Source organism: Cervus canadensis, chromosome 16, assembly GCF_019320065.1.
Source record: "Cervus canadensis isolate Bull #8, Minnesota chromosome 16, ASM1932006v1, whole genome shotgun sequence".
Classification (NCBI taxonomy): Eukaryota; Metazoa; Chordata; class Mammalia; order Artiodactyla; family Cervidae; genus Cervus; species Cervus canadensis.
In genome coordinates, this window is record NC_057401.1 from 13,259,101 (window position 1) to 13,281,255 (window position 22,155).

The following is a 22,155-nucleotide window of genomic DNA, read 5'->3' on the forward strand; positions in this document are numbered from 1 at the left end:
TGAGACAGTATTAGTAGTAGTATGCGTAGCATATAAGGTTCAGGGGGGAGAAGTCTTTATTTTGACTTTTTTTTTTGTCCTTTTATTCTGTAATTTATATATACCATACCATCTTCTTTATAAACTGTGTAGACGTAGTAATACTTTGCAAACGTAAGATGGACCCTTTCTTCCTCTTGAAGGGCACTGCATACCACAGTGTGGGTTGTTACTACCCTCACTGTGATAAACTAGGAATTCGTGACAGATAATGGTTAGTGATATCCTAGTTGAAATCAGTCAAACCAATAACTTTGCCTTGAATATAGGTTGTGATTTCTATGTTCTTGTTCAGTGACTAAGTCATGTCCAGTTCTTTGTGACCCCATGGACTGCAGCACACCAGGCTTCCCTGTCCTTCACTATCTCCTGGAGTTTGCTCAAATTCATGCCCTTTGAGTTGGTGATGCCATCCAACCATCTCATCCTCTGTTGAGGATCCATCTCATCCTCATCAGCAGCTTATCTCATCCTTCTCTGCCTCTGCTCAATCTTTCCCATCTTCAGGGTCTTTTCCAGTGAGTTGGCTATTCACTTCAGCTGGACAAAGTATTTGGGGCTTCGGTTTCAGCATCAGTCCTTCCAATGAATATTCAGGGTTGATTTCCTTTAGTATTGACTGGTTTGATCTCCTTGCTGTCCAAGGGACTCTCAAGAGTCTTCTCCAGCACCACAACTTGAAAGCATTAGTTCTTCAGCGCTCAGCCTTCCTTATGGTCCAGCTCTCACATCTGTACATGACTACTGGAAAAACCATAGCTTTGACAATATGAATGTTTGTCGGCAAAGTGATGTCTCTGCTTTTTGATACACTGTTTAGGTTCATCATCGCTTTTCTTCCAAGGAGCCACTGTCTTTTAATTTCATGGCTGCAGTCACTCTGCAGTGATTTTGGAGCCTGAGAAAATAAAATAGGTCACTGTTTCCACTTTTTTCTCCATCTGTATGCCATGAAGTGATGGGACTGGATGCCATGATCTTAGTTTTTTGAATGTAGAGTTTAAGCCAGCTTTTTCTCTCTCCTCTTTCACCCTCAAGAGGCTGTTTAGTTCCTTCTCGTTTTCTGCCATTAGAATGTTGTCATCCACATATCTGAGGTTGTTAATATTTCTCCTGGCAATCTTGATCCCAGCTTGTGATTCATGTAGTCTGGCATTTTGCATGATGTATAGTAATTACTATACCTTGTAGCTTAGAATTTTACTCTAATTCGAGCCTATGGAATATGTGTTAATGACCCGTGATATAGTTTGATGTCATTATGTTTTAATTTGTGTTTAAAATCTATTATAGAAATTATATATATATATAAATTGCATAAAATTTGGAGAATCTATTAAAAAGTATAACAAAAAAATCATTTGTATTTCCTGCTTATAAAGTCAAATTACTGTTTTTTTTTCTTTTCTGTTATGACTGATTACAGGATATTGAATAGAATTCTCTGTGCTATACAGTAGGACCTTGTCATTTATCCATTCTATATGTAGTAGTTTACATCTACTAATCCCAAACTCCCAAGCCATCCCTCCCTTCTACCACCCCAGTCCCCATGAACTGCTGTTAATATGAAAGAATCAAAATTAGAATTCTTCTTTAGTATCAGTAGTTGTTTATCATAGTTATTAGTACTGGTCAGCATTATTTATGGTTCTTCTCTTCTTTCCTCATGGTAAAATTACACCTCCCTGCTCTCTTATGACTAGGTAGGCAGAGCTGTGTGATTTTCCTTTAACTAATGAAATTATGAGTGGAAGTGAAATGTTAACTTCCAGGTAGAAGCTGTTAAGAATGGATTTATGATAGTTTGTAGTAAATTGTTTTTCCTGCTACAGTGAGGTGATACAGGTGGTTGGAGCCTCACTGGCCTGTGTCCTTGATCATGGACAGTAGGGAACAGAATCTCTCTTGTCTTCACCAACCCCTGAGATGTTATATGAGCAGAAAGCAAATCTTTGTTGTTTTAAGTCATTGAGATATTAGATTTATTTTGATAGTCACAGAAAAATTAAGTCATATCTTAGGCAGTAGATACATACTGTTTAAATACTACTAGGAGTTTTTGTGTTTGTGTTAATATATAATTAAAGTATTTGGATACTGTCAAGATAATACTTTTAAATAAAGGACTTAGTGTACTTCTTAATCTTTTATAAACAAAATGGATAGAACTCAGTTTGGGATAGAATATGGGTGAAAAATTAAATCAGTTGAGAAAGCCTTGCTAGGGTGGCGAGACAGGTGGAGATGCTGGGTAGGGGCTGCATAAAGATACTTGGGAAAGGAGGTCACAGAAATCAGAGAGAGGGGTAAAGATATTTAGCCTAGTTTAAAAAAATTTTTTGGAAAACCATAACTAGAAATGGCTTTTTTCCTTACCTTTTCTTCCAATTTTCCTTCTTCCTTCCTTTTTTTCTTCCTTCTCTCCCTCCCTTAGAAAAGAGGGGCCAAGAAGGACGGAAGCCTTGTAACCATTGACTTAATCATTCTTTTGTTTTTACAGTGAATATGTATTAGGTGGCAGCTTTGTGTCAGATGGTATTTGTTGTATAGAAGCTCAGCATAACAGATATTCCTTCTAATTTCTGGAGGATCTATCTTTTATTTATAGTCTTAGGAAGAGTTTGTGTTTGTGTGTGCTTATGTGTGTGGCCACGTTTGCATGCACATATGTATGTTCACCTGGCCTTTTATGTTATACGTATGTTCACCTGGTCAGTTCTGGGGAAGAAAGGCATTGGTCCTTATTCAGATGTGCCCTAAAGTCTTATCTACCTAAAAGGGAGTATCGTCAGACTTTAGTGTGAAACTCTGTGTTTGTGTGTGAGAAGGAGTTTATATATTTATTGATTGCTCTTAGGGTTCTAGGTTAGATGAGATGGGGAAAATATCTTTAGCTGCTCTGGTTCCAGTTTAGAGATGGATTTATTTTAGGTTAAGTGTATCTTTCTTTCTTTTTTTTTTTTTTGAATGTTTCCTAGATACTTTAATAAAACTTTGCATTTTGAAATTAACTAGATGCAACCTGGGAGGCAACATACAGATTCCATGAGCCCTCCACCCAGCCTCCCTACACACTTACAGCAGAAACAGAGGAGACACTGAGATTTAAGTTACCCCTAAAAATACAAAATGCAGGTACAAACCGTTAGGTTCTTTAAGGGCTCATTCCAATGCATGATGCTGAGTGACTTTTGCCGATTCAGAAACAGAGCTGCTCGCCCTTTTGTTTGCAGCGCCCTGGTTGAAACAATTCCAAACAACTTAAGGATGCACCGGTCGCAGGGGGCTGTGAGCAACCTTGTGAGCGGGGGGGACGCAGGGCTGCTGTGGGTCCTGGCCCTGGCCCTGCAGAGGCACTGGTTAAGTGTATCTTTCATACTGTGGTTTTCAAACATGCATCATATTTTATGACCATATTTGTGGTCATAAAATCAGTTTAATTGTCTGTGAATAAGATTTTTAAAAAAGAAATAGGATAAAACTTATCAATGTGTTGCACACTGTGAGGGTGAATTTTGGTTTGTAAATCTTCTGTTTCAGTTGTGTGTGTGTGTGTGTTATAGTGGGTTGCAATGTAAAATGTATTTCTTACTGTAGGTTCTGTTAAAAATATTTAAAGCACTTGTTTTAGTATATATAGAAAAAATCAGTAAGGAAATAGGCTTTATAAATTATATTGAAGTTAAATTATAGAAAAAGAATAAGAGTTTTAAAAAATGTTTCTACTTAGAATGCTAAGGAGTTCTGTGTTTTAAAGAGAATGTTAAGATTGCTGTTATAGCATTAACAGGAAATGGAGAAAATTTGAATTTTCAAATTTTAAACATTATTAATGATTGAACTGTGAGACATTGAAATTACTATCAGGATATGGGGTAAAATAAATAATATTCCATTTTGTTATATTTAGTTTATATGTTTATATTCTAGGAGATTCAGGTGTCTGGGGATTGAAAAAAAATTTTGCTTTATTGGAGCTTTTGGAACGACTGCAGAATGGACATATTGGTCAGTATGGAGCTGCAGAAGAAGCCATTGGGATATCTGGAGAGGTATTGATTGAACAGTTGAAATATTTGTTATGACCATGAATTTTTTCTTTTAATTTAAAATATTTGCCATTATATGCCCAATATTACCTCACTTACCATATAAAGTAGGATTCCAGAGACACGACTTTTCATTACATTATAATTCTGAAGGCAACAGAATCCCCAACTGAATAAAAGCAAAACTGAAGCTTGAATTCTCTGAAAATACTATACGCAAACTGTGTTTTTTGTATAAACTTGTTTCCTTATCATCATTAGTTCTACATAAGGGTAAAGTGAAAGAGTAAGATTATGGATGAATACGAAGGATATGTAGCCTGCATCAAAGCAGAGGATGCAAAAGTGAATCATTCAACAGTTAAAGCACAGAGAAATAAAGAGGAGCTCCATGAAAGGGACCTTTTAGCGTAGAGACAAAATGCCTTACAGGGAGCCGTAGCTCCCGCTGCTGCTGCGGCTAGGTTGCTTCAGTCGTGTCCGACTCTGTGCGACCCCACAGACGGCAGCCCAGCAGGCTCCCCCGCCCCTGGGATTCTCCAGGCAAGAGGACTGGAGTGGGGTGCCATTGCCTTCTCCGATAGCTCCTGAGGGAATTACTATTAAATATCTTCATGAAAAGTTAAATTGTATGTAGATGTACTCTCTTTATCTAGATAGGTTAGTGTCCAATAATTATTAGAAGACCATTAACACAAGTTAAAATACATTTTTAGCATAAAATTTATCTACATAACTTATAGACTATTCTGAATATAGGAATAGTTGTTTAGTAAATAGTTAATAATTTTTATGAACACCTTGAGAACCACATGTTTAGTATCAAGGAAAATGTCAGATTGACTTTTTACTTCTCTTTTATTAGATCATGATTTCCTATATAAAGTGAATCAGTGAAAGTAATCTCAAACTGAAGCACTGTTTTCTAAAAATTTTGCAGTTCTTTACCATGATTTATCTTTTACCTTTATTTTGAAAGACATTGAGGATTATCTAACGTTGATCTTACAAATTTGTCAGCTCTAGAAAGCAGAAGACATGACTCTTCAATTTTATACATATGCATTTCTCATAGTTGCAAACAAAGTTTTTTAACTTTGGATTCATTTTTTATTTACTGTGATACTACTTAATGTCACCATTGGTATATTTTCTAATTTTTATTTCTACGGAAATTTATACCAAATCTTTCCCTTTCTAGTTATGGCCTTTTAGTATTCAGAAAAAGTTTTCAAAGCATTCTTGATTATCTGACATGTAAAACTGACAACTTGGAATGCTTTTTACTAATTCATAAAAATAATAAACATTTAAAAGGTTACATGTAACATAGGGTTTTATTTTATTTTTTTCTTAAATTAATGATTTTCAACCAGGATAGTGCAGTGGACTCAACTATGGAGCTTTAGAAAAAATACACAGCTTGGACTTCATCTACCCCTATCGAGAAAGGAGTATTTCTCACGTTGGAGTCTAAGCATCTATGTTTTTAAAAGCTTCACTTGGTTATCTAAATAATAAAATTTGTGCTTCTTTTTTTATCTACATTATGCTGACAAGTATATTTAAAGCAGGGGGAAGTATTTACTATCAGTTCTTTCAGTCTTAAAAACTAATTTCTATCCTCTGTTGTCTGTTTCTTGTGTGTCAAGTGAGGGGATTTTGCAGTAAATACCTTTGCACTGATAGTGAATCTAAAACAGTGGTTGTATTTTTGGCCTCAAATTCATAGCATATATTGATGATCAATTTTGGAAATAGCTTTCACTTACCTATAGAAGTGAGTAGTGAATGACTTTTTAATTTAATTATCAGTTTATTTATATATATATAAAGATTATGGGTTTTTATATTTCAAAATTTTGCATGTTATAATGATTGGGGTTTAATTAAAAATTTTTTTTAATCAAAGTATAGTTAATTTATAATATTATGTTAGTTTCAAGCATACATCAACATGATTTGGTTATATACACACAGACACACACACACACACACATATTCTTTTTCAGGTTTTTTTCCATTATAGATTATTATAAGATGCTGAGTACAGTTCCCTGTGTGGTACAGTAGGTCCTTGTTGTTTAGCTGTTTTATATATAGTAGTGTGTAATTTATTTCTCCTCTTTCTCCCTTGGTATCTCCTTTGGTAACCCTAAGTTTATTTTCTGTGTCTCAGTCAGTTTCTGTTTAGTAAAGGGGTTCAATTTTAATACATTACTTTTTTGTTTATCAGAGCATCATTCGTTGTGATGAAGATGAAGCTCATGTTGCATCTGTATATTGCACCGTATGTGCAACTCATTTGTGTTCAGAGTGTTCCCAAGTTACTCATTCTACGAAGACACTAGCAAAGCACAGGAGAGTGCCTCTAGCTGATAAACCTCATGAGAAGACCATGTGCTCTCAGCATCAAGTGCATGCCATTGAGTTTGTTTGCTTGGAAGATGACTGTCAAACTAGCCCACTCATGTGTTGTGTCTGCAAAGAATATGGAAAACACCAAGGTCACAAGGTATGAGTGTAGTTAAACTTGATAACTTCACCTGCTTTACCAGCCTACTGTTTATTTTCACTGACTTGGTTCTTTATAGTAAAACTGGAAACTGAAGAAGAGCTAAATGATAAATGAGTTGAGCTTGGTAGCATGAAAAGAAAAGAGAGGTTTATTTTCTGAATGACTTATCAAAAATTTCAGAGTCCTTATGATTCATTCTTTATTGAAAATGGCTTTCTAGCAGGAAACAAAAAGTTCTTTTCTTTGTGTGCATGTTTTTGTAAAGCACTGGATTGTGTTGATAATATATCTGTTGATGAACTAATGCTTGTGATCAAATTTTAGAGAAGATTTCTTGGTTTCTTAGCAGTATATGGAATTCCAAATTTAAAATTATTTCTTTGAAGGATAAATAATTTTGGAATGAAGGCAGATTAGTATTTCTTCATGCTGTGATTTTGTAAATATGTTATAAAACCCACTTGCAGCTAATGCTTTGTTTTTTAATTAATAGGAGCCAGTTAAGTAGCATTTTATATCATTAGTCAATACTGTGAGTTCTTTTCTATAATTATGTTGCACCTTATAGCATTCAGTATTGGAACCAGAAGCTAACCAGATCCGAGCATCAATTTTAGATATGGCTCATTGCATACGGACCTTCACTGAGGAAATTTCAGATTATTCCAGAAAATTAGTTGGAATCGTTCAGCACATTGAAGGAGGAGAACAAATAGTAGAAGATGGAATTGGAATGGCCCACACAGAACATGTATGGATTTTTTTCCTCCTTACCCTTTCTCCTTCTTACTTTTTCACCTTGTAGGATTTATTGAGCAATTCCATTGTGCCAGTACTGCACTAGTCAGTGGAAATAAGTTTTTTGAAAAGTCTCTGTCTTTGCGGAAATTTATAATCCATCATGGAAGAGTTTCAAGTGTGGTAACTGTTTACTTTGTGGGGGAAATGCAGGATGCCCTGGCAGTGTGCATAAAAACAGCATTAACTTAGGTAAGTCTTGGAAGGCTTTCTAGAAGATGTGATGTCTAAACTGAGATTTGAAGGAATTTAGTCAGGGAGAAGAGTGAGGTGGGGAGAGAGTTGTTCCAGAGAGGGAAGCCTATGTTAAAATACCTGGATGTGAGAATTGGACATATTGTAGAAACTTAACTAAGTTCACTGTGGTTGAAGCTTTGAGTATTGGGGTGGCACATGGTAAGAAAAGATGTTGGAGAATTAAGGGCCAAATTGTGCAACATCTTGTTAGCTATGTTAAAGAGTTTGGACTTTATCTCACAGGCAGTGATGAGCCATTGAAGAATTGTCATAGGAATAACATAATCAAATTTGCATTAAGAAGGGTTGCTGTTTAATATAAAAAATGAATTGGAGGAACAACAAGATTGGAAGCAAGGAGACCTCTTGTGAGGTTGCTGAAAGTATCTACTTGAGAATTGTTTGTGGCCCATAATACTGCAGTATTGAGGATGGAGAGAAGCACATGGCTTTGAGATGTTAAAAGAAGTAGAATAGGTAGGTCATAGTGATTGATTGGAAATATTGATTGATAGGTAACTTGCAGGGTCAAGCATGATGCCTGGGTTTCCACCTTGCCCAGCCTGGCAGATGGTTGTGCTCTAAACGGGGAGAAAGAAGAATTTGGGAGGGGATGATGAGACCAAGGTGGTAAGTTTAATTTGGATGTTGAATTTGTTATGTCTGTGAAATAAACAGAAATACCCCCAACCCCCTACAGCAAGGTGAAGAGTAAGTGGGTATTAGGAGGTGAGTGTGTCTAACTTCTAAGAGTTTGGCTATGAAGAGAAGGAAGGGACTTAAGCAATGGTGGTAGTTGCTTTTAAAAATTGAATTATAGAGGAGAAGCGTTGGGCTTCCCAGGTGGCACTAGTGGTAAAGAACGCGCTTGCCAGTGCAGGAGTCTTAAGAGATGTGGGCTCAATCCATGGGTGAGGAAGATCCCCTGGAAGAGGGCATGGCAACCCACTCCGTTATTCTTGCCTGGAGAATTCCATGGACAGAGGATCCTGGAGAGCTACAGTCCTGGTCACAAAGAGTCGGACATGACTGAAGCGACTTAGCACACATGTGTAGAGAAGAAAGGGATATTTTTAGACAGGAATATAAAACACAGGGTCAGACAAAGTATAGTGGTTTTTTTTGGTAATAAAAATTAAAGCGAAGTCATAGGGAATAATTGCTAGAATAATGCTCCGTCAAACTAGTAGCCAGTAGCCTCATGTGGCTATTTAAGTTTAAATTATTTATCAATCCCAAGAAATACAGAATTTACTTCCTCAGTCTCACTAGCTACATTTGAAGTACATTTTATGTGTGTGTATCTAGTAGCTACGATATTGGTCAGCACAGATATAGAACATGTCTGTCATCACATAAAATTCTATTGGATCTTGTTGTACTATGGTGGAAATATTTATGCCCTCAATAAATATTTATTGAACATATCTCAAGTGCTAAACACTATTCTAGCTAAGGAGACACCACTGTACAAGTCAAAAATATCACCTATGTGGAGTTTGCATTCTAATGTGGGAAGAGAGACAATATATAAGTAAAATATGGCAGAAGTATGTTATTAGGTGCTTTGGAGAAAAATCCAGAAAAGGTGGTATTTGAGGACAGACTCCCTGAGAACGGGCATTGAGCAAAGACCTAAAGAAGCTGAGAGAAGGGAACCATATTAATATTTGGGGAAAGAACATTCTAGATCAAGTACAGAGGCCCTGCAGTTGGAGTGTGCCTCGTGTTCTTAAGAAACTTAGAGGATGCTGAGTATAGCTAAAACAGAATGATTGATGGAAAACATAGCTGGAATTGAGGTCAGAAAGGGCCTAATAGGCACTTGCTTTACTTTATTCCAGGAATGCTCTTCTTCAAAATGTTCATGTGGTTCCCTCTTCCTACCTCCTTCAGGTCTTAGCTCAGATGTCTTTTTCTCAGGGATTCTGTCATTGAACATCCCATATAAAGGACTTTGGCATTTACTCTGTGTGGGAAACCACGGAGTGTTTTGAGCAAAGTAATAATTAACATTCTGACTTAACATTGTAAAATGATCAGTCTGGCTTCTGGATGGAGAATACATTACAGGGAGCAGGGGTGGATCTAGTGAGCCGAGTTAGAAGGCTATTACAATAATCAAGTGAGAGATGACAATGGCTTTGATTAGGTTGGTAGAGGTAGGGATGGTGAGGCATGATCAGATTCTAGATATATTTTGAAGTCAGCAGAATTCAGTAAGAAACTAGTTGAGAGATAAAAAAGAGAAGTGTTAAGGGTGACTCCAGTTTTTTTAGCTTGAACAACCTGGAAGTTGTAGTTGCTGTTTATTGAGATAGAAAAAACTAGGTTTGCGGTTGAGGGAGACTTGTTTTTTTGAAATGTCATTTAAACAGTTGGATATCCAAAGGTTGTGTTTAAGGGGAAAAGTCCTCTGTGGAGATATACATTTTGGGATTTTTAAGGTTATATAGATGGTATTGAAATTTTCATTATTTCACATAAAAAATCTTTTTTAAGGTTACAGTTGTTGAAATTATTTTTATTGCCTAAGGTACCAGGTACTGCAGAGAATGCCCGATCGTGTGTCCGAGCTTATTTTTCTGATCTGCATGAAACTCTGTGTCGTCAAGAAGAAATGGCTCTAAGTGTTGTTGATGCTCATGTTCGAGAAAAGTTGATTTGGCTCAGGCAGCAACAAGAAGATATGACTATCTTGTTATCTCAGGTTTCAACAGCCTGTCTCCACTGTGAAAAGACTTTGCAACAGGTACATGGTTTAAAACATGGTTAGGACATAGTTTAAGAAGGAGAATTTGTAAGCTTAATCAAATCATTACCGGAAGTACATACTAGTCTCTTTTATTAATTTAATAAATATTTTTATATTATTACTGTATGTTACTGTGGGCTTTAATGTGGACTGTGCTTAGGACATGATCTCTAACCTTGAATTGCTCCAGTCAGCCATATCAATGCCCTCTCTTTTGAGTGTCCTCCCCACCATAAAACCATAGGTTCTAGAACCTCTTTAACTTCTTGTCATTCTTTATTCATCCCAAGTCCTTTAACCCTTTTTTTCCAAATGTATACTATTCTTTCAGCTTGGTGGGCTTATGTCTCCCTTTTTTAATATTGGAAATCTTTCTTCAAATGTTTACTGTTGTTTGAAGTTCCTTTTTCTTGCTCTTTTTGTTCATTGGTTTTTGGTGGGGGGAGATGGGGAGTGCATCTGTAACACGAACTACCCATCTTGCTCTAATTTATTGGTTCTTAACTTTGATGTCACAGAAAATCCATGTTTTTTTTTGATGCATGATGTATTATAAGCAATTTGTTACCCATTTTGCAGATAATATGCTTTTAAAATGAATTAGACTTAAGGTTATTCTAACAAAAATGTCAGTCTTACTCATTACTGTTTTCGATCTGCCTTCATAAATGTGCAAATTAAGACTTACTGTTGCCCTAGGAATCCTAATATGCTGCAGACACTCTCATCTTTTGATATATTGCTGATGATTGTGTTGATATCAAATCATTAGAGAGCTAAACTTTCTACCATTGTAGAGCTTTTTCTCTTAAAAATCTGATAGGCTAGGCTGTAAGCACATCAGCCTTGCGTCCTTTAGTCCTTGTCACATTGAATTGTAATAATTGATGTTTTAGCCATTTATTAAGTTGTTTTCTTGCTCCAGTCCTGTTCTTCTGTCCTCTCCTTTGTGATGCTGAGATTGACACGCTGAAAACCTGCTCTGCCAGCTGGTTCCATGTTATTTTAGGCTCTGCCAGTAGGGGGCAGTAGAGGGAGGCTGAAAGGTGGACGTGATTTCCTGTGGGTTCCGGTTTACTTGGGGTTCATGTGAATGTCACTGCTCACGCGAGGAGACCACTTTCCTTAGAGATCTGAGTTTCAGCTCCATGGGATCCCTCCTATAAGTGTCTAAGTTTTAATAATTTTAGCATCTCTCCTTTATTCCCCCAGCCCTGAGAGTGCTAGCTATTTCTTACAGTTGTTCCCTCCATGAGACCTCCGAGCTCTTTTTACACTTTCAGTTGCCTTGTTAATAACTACACCTAGTTAACATTTCTTCATATTAGTTTTTCTGTCCACATGATTGTTGGCGTTTTTGTCTCCTGATTTGAATCTAATGATACATTACGCACAACTGTCCTTCTGAATGTTGGCTGAATGTATCTTTGTATCTAAATTATTTGTATCTGGATAGAAAGAGCTTAATAAATACTTGTTTAGCTCAAGCTACACAGAAGAATTACAAACGGAGCATGTCCTAAATCATAGTTAAGTGACTACTTCAAAATATTTTTATATTTATTTAATTTAAAAGTATGCTCATGGCTACTGAAATATTCAGAAGTATTTTAGAGTTTCTGAAGCATTTTGTCAAAGTGACTGATAAATGTTAATGGCAGGGTATTATCTCCCTGGGTTAATGCAAATGAAATTGGGGTCTTGGATTCATTCTTCATATGTACTTATTAGTTTCATTCTGATTTATGGCCACAGAACCATAATCTCAGCCAGTAGTCTTAAAAGTTCCTGCCACAGAGATTCCTTAACAGAGGAATGGATGAAACATCACATATTTATTATCAATTTTGAGGATAAAATTTAATCATCCCTCCCCTCCAAAATAATTGATCTAAGGCATGATGCTGCTTTGTTAGGATTTATTTATGAGGCATACATCTTTTTTTGTGCCTGCTATGTGCCATGTAAATTCTAGGTACATGGAATACGTCAATAAGCAAAATAGGCCAAAAGCCATAATTTTGTGGAATTAGCATCTTAGCAAGAAGACAGTACAATAAGCCATAACCATTTCTAATAAGTAAATTATATAGTATGTTAAAAAGTGATAAGAGCTAAGGGAAACGGAAAATGTGTGAAGGTACAGCAGATTGCATTTTGAAATAGGGTAAGCATCATTGAGAAAAGGTGAGATTTAATCAGACTCAAAAGAGAAGAAGGTGAAGGGAACTATCTCACACCTTAATGAACAAGATTTTAGTAGAGGAAGTGGTTAGTGCAAAAACCCTAGGGTGACATGTATTTGAGGAACAGCAAAAGAGGGCACTATGGCTGGAATAGATGGATAGTAATAAGCGATGGCGGAGAAGGCAATGGCACCCCACTCAGTACTATTGCCCAGAAAATCCCATGGATGGAGGAGCCTGGTGGGCTGCAGTCCATGGGGTTCTAAGAGTTGGACATGACCGAGCGACTTCACTTTCACACATTGGAGAAGGAAACGGCAACCCACTCCAGTGTTCTTGCCTGGAGAATCCCAGGGATGAGGGAGCCTGATGGGCTGCCGTCTGTGGGGTCGCACAAAGTCAGACACAACTGAAGTGACTTAGCAGCAGCAGCAGCAGCTATAAGCGATGGAGAGAGTAATAGGAGCTGAAATGAGAGGAAATAGGGAATTATATAAGGAGAGCCTTGTGGCCATTGGAAGGACTTCAGCTTTTACTGATTGAATTCGAGAAACCATTGTGAGGTTTTGAGCACAAGAATGATTTAATCTTACTTAAAAGGATCTGGCTGATGTGAAAAGGCCAAAGAGAAAGAAGGTGTTCAATAGTTAGGGACTATTGTGGCATTCCAAGTAAGAGAGAATGGTAGCTTGGATAGTAGGGGCTAGAAGTACCCAGATTTTGGAAATCCAGTAGGATTTGTTGACAAATACATGTGAAAATGAGGAAGGAGAAGACAAGAAGGACTTCAGGGTTTTTGTTCTGGGGATTGGAACAGCCAGATTGCTGTCACCTCTTATGAATATGGCTTCCCTCGTAGCTCAGTTGGTAAAGAATCTGCCTGCAATGCAGGAGACCCCAGTTCGATTCCTGGGTTAGGAAGATCCCTGGAGAAGGGAAAGGCTACCCATTCCAGTATTCTGGCCCAGAGAAGTCCATGGACTGTATAGTCCATGGGGTTGCAAAGAGTCAGATACTACTGAATGACTTTCACTTTCTTTTCATATGAATATACAACAGTGAGCAAAAACTGACAATGCTATTTCTTTCATGGGGTTTATATATTGTTGGAAAAATCTATATCTTATGAAGAATACACTGGCATATGTATAGAATATTTCTGGAATAATATTTGAGCAACTGAAGGAAAGAGCCTGGGACTCTAGAGTGAGACAGAGATATCACAGTTTAACCTTTAGTCCTTTGTTTTTGGAACCAACACGTGTATCTTACATTATTTTGAAAAACTTTTATAGGAGTACTATGTGTGTATATTTATACACGCACACAGAAATATGTGCATACACGTTCAACTTGATGTATTTTAGGACTGGACATTGCTATGTAACCAGCATTCAGATCCAGTAACAGGGCATTACCAGGACCCCAGAAGACCCTCAGACTCTCTTCTAGTAACTACCTGCCTTTCCTCCTAAGGATAAACGACTGTCCTGATTTCTAATGTATACTTTGTTTTTGCCTGTTTTGGTAATTAATAAAAGTTGGAATCATACAATAAGAACTCTTCATGTCATTTCTACCCTTATTTCATGTGAAATTCATTTTGTCAAAATGTAATTGTAGTTCATTTTTATTGTGATAGTGTTGCATTTGTGGATATAAAATTATTTATCTGTTCTTATGTTGATGGGCTCTTAAATTATTTATTAATGTCTGACTATTGTTATCTTAGTCAAATTTACACATAAGTTAACTTTGAATGTTGTTGTTGAATGTTCAACTCTTGCGACCCCATGGATTGTAGCATGCCTAGATCCTCTGTCCTCCACTGTTTCCCAGAGTTTGCTCAAATTCGTGTCTGTTGAGTCAGTGATGCTGTTTAATCATCTCATCCTCTGCCATCCTCTTCTCCTTTTGCATTCAATCTTTCCCAGCATCAGGGCCTTTTCCTGTGAATTAACTCTTTGCATCAGGTGGCCAAAGTTTTGGAGCTTCAGCTTCAGCATGAATCCTTCCAGTGAATATTCACAGTTGATTTCATTTAGGATTGACTGGTTTGATCTGCTTTCAGTCCAAGGGACTGTGAAGAGTCTTCTCCTCCAGCACCACCATTCAAAAGCATCAGATCTTCAGCAGCTAACTTTGAATACTGTAATGTTAAATGAGCTTTTCTTGAGTTTTAGTGATATCTCTTTTTTTCTGATCTCTTTAAAAGGTTTATAAGAAATATCATCTTCTCCTTTCTAGGATGATTGTAGAGTTGTCTTGGCAAAACAGGAAATCACGAGGTTACTGGAAACATTGCAGAAGCAGCAGCAGCAGTTTACAGAAGTGGCAGATCACATCCAGCTGGATGCCAGCATCCCTGTCACTTTTACAAAGGTAATATATCCTGTACTTCATTTTTAGGTGTGTTTTTGAACAAATCATAATTGTTTTACCTTCCATGGTAATTAGCTTGAAGAGACAACTAAAAAATTAATGAACCATAGGATTAAAAAAGAAAACTTTATCAGTGGAAAATAGAAGGTGGTGTAATGAATCTTCTATACTCATCACCACCTACTGGAACAGTTAATAACTTTTTATTTCACCTACCCTTCTCCCAGTCTCTTTCTACCTACAATCTCCCAGGTTATTTTGAAACAAATCTCAACATATTTCATCCCACCATCAAATCATTCTTAAAACACAATAAAAATACCATTACCACACCTAAGAAATTAAATACATCTTTAATATTACCCATTATCAAATTAGTATTCAGATTTCCTAGATTGTTAAATGAATTTTTTTAGGTCTGAGACTGAATCCAACAAGGTATGTATTTGGCATTTTTTGATATGTTTTGGTCTCTTTTCAAGTGGATTCCCCCGAATTTAAAAAGGTACATGTGTTTCATTTTGCTCTCTATTTTTGAGTGGCTTTAAAATTGTTTTTAATCTTGTTTTATAATTAAGTGAAGCATTCACATGGTCCAGAGTCATATCTACAAAGCAAAGTACATTCAGTGAAGTCTAACTTAAATTCCTGGCCCCTCCACCCTTTTCTTCCCTTCGCCATAGAAAACTATTAAGAATTTTTCTTAGTTTTATTAATCATTTAAAAAAATAGAGAAATATGTTTGCATGTACTCTCCACCCATTTAAAGGTAGAGTACTGTACTCACTTCTCCACCTTGCATTTTAACTTGAGGGTACATCCTAGAGGTCACTCCATAGCTGTATATAGTGACCTTTTCCATTTCCTTTTGCATCTAGAAGGTTCTTGATTGTGAGTATGTACATTTTTTTTATTATGGTAAAAAACACAAAATTTTTTACCATCTTAACCATTTTTTAAGTGTATAGTTCAGTATTATTAAGTATATTCACACTGTGTGAAACATTTTCAGAAATTTTTCATCTTGAAAAACTGAAACTATACCTTATAAGCAACCACTCCCCTATTCCCTGCTTCTCCTCATATCTTGGTAACCACTGTTCTACTTTCTGTTTCTTTGAATTTGACTACTCTAAATTTAGTGTATACGTGGATAGTATTTGTCTTTTTGTGACTGGGTTTATTTCACTTAGTATTATGTCCTCAGAGTTCACCTGTGTTGTAGTATGTGACAGGATATCCTTTTATTTTGTCTAAATAATATTTCATTGTTTGTATATGCCACATTTTGTGTATACATTCATCTATCGCTGGATATTTGGGTTACTTTACCTCTTGGTTATTGTGAATAGTGCTGCTGTGAACATGATTGTATAGACATCTCTTTCAGGCTTTGTTTCCAATTCTTTTGGATAAATACCAGAAATGGGACTAATGATTTATATAGTAGTTCTGTTTTTGATTTTCTGAGGAAATGTCATACTGTTTCCTTAGCAATTGCATCACATGATATAAATCCCACCAAAAGTGCATGAGGATTCCAATTTCTCCACATTTTCACTTATTATTTTCTGTTCGTTTTGTTTTTGTTTTTGTTAGTAGCCATCCTGATTGGTGTAAAGTGATATCTTATTGTGGTATTGATTTGCATTTCTCTGATAATCAGTGATGTTAAGCATCTTTTCATATGCTTCTTGGTCAGTTCTGTGGAGAATTTTTTAGAAGTCCTTTTGCCTATTTTTCTGTTTCTGTCTTTTTGTTGTTGAGTTATAGGAGTTCTTTATGTATTCCGGATATGAACCCATTATCAGATACATGATTTGCAAGTATCTTCTCCCATTCTATAGTTTTCTTCTTCACTCTCTTGATTGTGTCCTCTGATTCAGAAAAGCTTTTAACATTGATCTAGTCCCATCTATCTATTTTTGCTTCTGTTGACTGTTTTTCATGTCATATCTAAGAAAATCATTGCCAAACCCAGTGTCGTGAAGCTTTTCTGCTGTTCTACGAGTTTTATAGCTTTGGTTCTTATGTTTAGGGCTTTAATCTATTTATTTATAATCCAGATATTTAGAATTATTATATATTCTTTATAAACCTTCCATTTCTCCATTATATAATGAACTTGTCCCTTATAACAGTTTCTGACTTAAAAATCTATATTATCTGATATTCGGATGGCCAGCCCTGCTTTCTTTTGGGTATGATTTGCATCCCAAAGAGATTTGCATCTTTACCATCCTTTCACTTTCAAATGTGTGTTTCCTTAGATATAAAGTGAGTCTCTTTTGTAAACAGCATATTTTTAGATCTTGGTTTTTCACCCATTAGGTCACACTATGTCTTTCGAGTGGAGAGTTACGTCTATTTATATTTAAAGTAATTATTGTTAAGTAAACCCTTACTGTTGTCATTTTGTTCATTTTCTGCCTAACTTGATAAGTTTTTTTTTGTTTCACCTTTCCTCTTTCATTGCCTTTTGTGTTTTATTGATTTTTTTTATAGTGTCATGGTTTGATTTCCTTCTCATTTCCTTTTGTTTATATTCTACGGATTTTTTTTGTGTGTGTGTGAGGTTACCATTGCAATTACATAAAATATTTTAGTTGTAACATTCTGTTTTAACTTGATAACAAATTAACTTTAATTGCATACAAAAATTCTATTTCTCCACAGCTCCACCCCCTGTACTTTATGTTATTGATGTCACAAATTATATCTTTATATACTTTATATATCTTTATTTTAACTAATATATTTAGCACAGCATGAAAAATCTTATTTAAAGAAGATTTAATAGAGCTAGAAAATCTGGGAAAAATAAGTGTGTGTGTGTGTATTTTTTAGCTTACATAGTATGTAGTAAGTTTTACTAAGCCAAGATTTAACAAAACAGTGAGGATACATTTCCTCTTTCTATATATCAGAATCAGGGTATTTTAATATGGGAATAGAACTCTGATTTTAATGGATTGAGGAATGAGTAGGAGACAAAGTAATTAGCAAAGGTATTTTATAAATAAAAGTGTAAGTGCTAATACTTTTAACTCTGTATCAAAATTAAAAGATTTATTTTTTTAAAAATTATAGGACAATAGAGTTCACATTGGACCCAAAATGGAAATTCGAGTTGTTACATTAGGATTGGATGGTGCTGGAAAAACTACTATTTTGTTTAAATTAAAACAGGATGAGTTCATGCAGCCTATTCCAACAATTGGTAAGTATGCGTATTGCTTTTACCTTAATGAATATTTTATAGGAAAAACCCCTAACTTACAGATGAGTTCTCAGGGCCTTACTTTACGCCCATCTGATGTGGAGATTGGCTGTAAGACATCAGCATTTCAGAGGAAAAATGCAAGGTTCAGTGACTGTGGGATTGAAATGTGGATTGAGGAGGGATAGTAAGGAAGAACAGAATATTGGTGGGACAGCTGAAAAGAATAAAGAAAGTATTGATGACTCTGGCTGAAAATTAGGGATGAGGAGGTGGCAGTGCTACAGAGCTGGTACTCGGCTGTCAAGGTCTAAGGACTCTATTGGGTTAGCGGGCTAACCCTGGTTAAAGGTATACATTTCCCCATGTATGTTTATTACAAGTGGAGTTGGTTAGATAGTGCGGTATGAAGATGATTTGTAAGTCACAGCTACAAATGGGGTTGCCTGTTTTTGGTGTGTCACGCATAAGTCAGTTTTTTAAATTCATTTTTTATTATTATTTTTTTCCATTTTTTTTTTAGTTGGAGGCTAATTACTTTACAATATTGTAGTGGTTTTTGCCACACATTGACATGAATCAGCCATGGATTTACATGTGTTCCCCATCCTGATCCCCCCTCCCGCCTCCCTCCTCACCCCATCCCTCTGGGTCTTCCCAGTGCACCAGCCCTGAGCACTTGTCTCATGCATCCAACCTGGGCTGTTGATCTGTTTCACCCTTTATAATATACATGTTTCAATGCTGTTCTCTCAAAACATCCCACCCTCGCCTTCTCCCACAGTCAGTATTAAAGTAAGTTTTTTTTTTCCAAAAAACAGGTTTTAATGTGGAAACTGTAGAATATAAAAATCTAAAGTTCACCATTTGGGATGTAGGTGGAAAACACAAATTAAGACCATTGTGGAAACATTATTACCTTAATACCCAAGGTAAGAGTGTAAAAATTACATCTTAATTTTTCAAATTTTTAGAATGTCAGTCCAGTTTTCAGTGCATTGATTTAGCTAATAAAATTGATATTTTAACATTGATTAAATACATGACCATACTATTACATATTGGTAGCACGCCCCACACTATTAAGAAAATTAAGCTAGATAGACTGGGATATGTACTCTGGTATATTTCATGAAAAACGATAACATAATATTTATCTTATACATGTAAGCAATTAAGGGTACTATCTTCTTGGTATTCTTAACAAAGAGTATTATTAGTGTTCATATGAGTATAATCATTGGCAATAGTGTGGTATAGGGTAGAATTTGTGGTGTATAGTTCTATTGCTCTATTCAATTCAATTCAACTCAACATTTGTCCCATTATAATCTCTAAATAGCTCCACTCCTTTATTTCCATTCACAATTAGTTATCATCAGCAGAAGAACCCATAGTGGTTTGATTTTAACCAAACTGTGTTATGTGACATACGTTCCACTTAGCATTTATTAACATAAATGAATTGTACATTTTGCCTCCTGTACCCCAGCATAAAGCTTATGTTCATGCTCCTTGTTCCATATATCATCCTGTTTTCCAGCTAGAAGAAAGACCAGATAATTTTTACTTTGAAATTTTTGATATTAGGTTAGTATGAGCCAGTGATTAAGGGGAAGAAATGGAATTTTGAACATGAGGAATGGTTGAAAGCCTAGGATGTTTAGCTGCCATTAGATAGCTGGAAAGTTTAAAGACAGTTCAGTAGATATTCGTGAAGTTTCTGCTATGTATTTTGAGTACAATTTATGGAAAAGTGCTGTGCCAGGCACCTAAAGAGAATACCTTGGAGAGATAAAGTTGGTGACTTATTTATTTTTAAAAGACTATCTTTTGGTAAAGGAAGTAGAGTAATCAAAGTAAAGTAATCAAAGAAGGAGCATCAGTAGGTAGATCATGAAAGGTACATTTTCATTCATTAAGAGAAAAATATTAAATGATATGCAAAGCAATATGTGTTTGGTAGTGCAAATGTTGTAAATCCTGTTATAAATGAGGAAAAAATAGACCAAAAGTTAGGTGAACTGCTTGAGATCATATCATTAATTATTGCTAGGTGCTCCTATAATAGGCAGCCTTCCTGTGAAAATAATGATGGTAGACTCACCATAGTATAACATTAAAATATTTAGCCCACTTACTGAAATTAAACAAGTGACTAAATGAATATTTTTGTCTTTTTTTGATAGCTGTTGTGTTTGTTGTTGATAGCAGTCATAGAGACAGAGTTAGTGAAGCACACAGTGAACTTGCAAAGTTGTTAACGGAAAAAGAACTCCGAGATGCTTTACTCCTGATTTTTGCTAACAAACAGGTAATACATTTGTATTTCAGAATATTTATTTTAGCATTCCACATTATAAGGTAACTGTTAAGATTTTGAGAGAAATAACTCAGAAGATACAAAGTTTCTGCATTGTATTTTGAATGCAGTCTATATGGAAGGTGCTGTACTTGGTACCTTGGAGTATAAAGATAGAAATAAGGTAGTTGATACTCACCAGAAACTCCTATGTATTTAGGTTTGCATGTTAAGTGTTTATTTCTAGTACTGCTAAGTGCAGATTAATAAGAAGACTGCTAAGTGACTTCAGTAATATTAATATAAAGTATTATGGAAAATTAGAGAGTAGTTCTAAAGTTTGTATTTTCTAAGATTTATAAAAAGTAGGATTTGAATTGAAATTATAGGTAATACTTTGAATTAGTATGTGAAGCAAAGAACAACTACAGACAGAAAAAATAAAAACATGAATATTTTTAGAGAGCATCATGGAGACCAACATATGCCAGCAAATTTGAAAAATTCAGCAGTGACCACAGGACTGGAAAAGGTCAGTTTTTGTTCCAGTCCCAAGGAAAGGTTATGCCAAAGAATGTTCAAACTACCATATGGTTGCACTCATTTCACATGCTAGCAAGGTAATGCTCAAAATCCTTCAGGCTAGGCTTCAACTGTAGCGAGGATCGAGAACTTCCACATGTACAAGTGGGATTTAGAAAGGCAGAGGAACCAGAGATCAAATTGCCAACATCCATTGGATCATAGAAAAAAGCAAAAGAATTCCAGAAAAATGTCTACTTCTGCTTCACTGACTATGCTAAAGCCTTTGCTGTGTGAATCACAGCTAACTGTGGAAATTCTTAAAGAGCTGGGAATACCAGACCACCTTACCTGTCTCCTGAGAAACCTGTATCAGGACAAGAAGCAACAGTTAGAACCAGACATGGAACAACGGACTGGTTCCAGATTGGGAAAGTAGTATGCCAAACTGTATGTTGTACATCATGCGAAATGCCGGGCTGAGTCACTCACAAACTAGAATCAAGATTGATGGGAGAAATATCAACAACCTCAGATATGCAGATGATACCACTCTAATGGCAGAAAGCAAAGAGGAACTAAAAAGCTTCTTGATGAGAATGAAAGAGAAGAATGAAAAAGCTGGTTTAAAACTCAACATTCAAAAAACTAAGATCATCACTTCATGGCAAATAGACAGGGAAAAAGTGGAAACAGTGACAAATTTTATTTTCCTGGGCTCCAGAATCACTGCGGACAGTAACTGCAGCCATGAAATTAAAAGATGCTTGCTCCTTGGAAGAAAAGCTATGACAAACCTAGACGACTTAGTAAAGCAGAGATAGCACTTTCCTAACAAAGGTCCATATAGTCAAAGCTATGATTTTTTTCAGTAGTCATGTACGGATGTGAGAGTTGGACCATTAAGAATGCTGAGCGCCAAAGAACTGATACTTTCAAACTGTGGCAGGTGAAGATTCTTAGATTTTGAGACAGCTTCTAGGAGGATAAGAATGCTTTTCTTTAGAGTGATAAAGTGGCTTAGATGTCATAAGAAGAAAGAGTTGGATAGACAGTAAGGATTTTCCCCTTAATTTAAAAAAAAGGCAAGCTATTAAGAACTGATACACTTCACTTTATGATTAAAGATATGCAAATAAGGCAG

At 35.9% G+C, this 22,155-nt stretch overlaps 1 protein-coding gene across 4 annotated transcripts in view; it reads left to right on the forward strand.

Moving 5' to 3' along the window:
- TRIM23 (tripartite motif containing 23) overlaps positions 1-22,155 on the forward strand; it is a 33,427-nt gene that overhangs the window by 7,906 nt on the left and 3,366 nt on the right. The window contains exons 3-10 of one of the 4 annotated variants that reach the window (XM_043488987.1): positions 3,973-4,094; positions 6,328-6,606; positions 7,178-7,360; positions 10,181-10,396; positions 14,833-14,967; positions 18,058-18,187; positions 19,009-19,119; positions 20,377-20,501. In XM_043488987.1, coding sequence (XP_043344922.1) covers positions 3,973-4,094; positions 6,328-6,606; positions 7,178-7,360; positions 10,181-10,396; positions 14,833-14,967; positions 18,058-18,187; positions 19,009-19,119; positions 20,377-20,501 — 1,301 coding nt within the window. The other 3 variants (XM_043488990.1, XM_043488989.1, XM_043488988.1) reach the window with 3 other exon arrangements.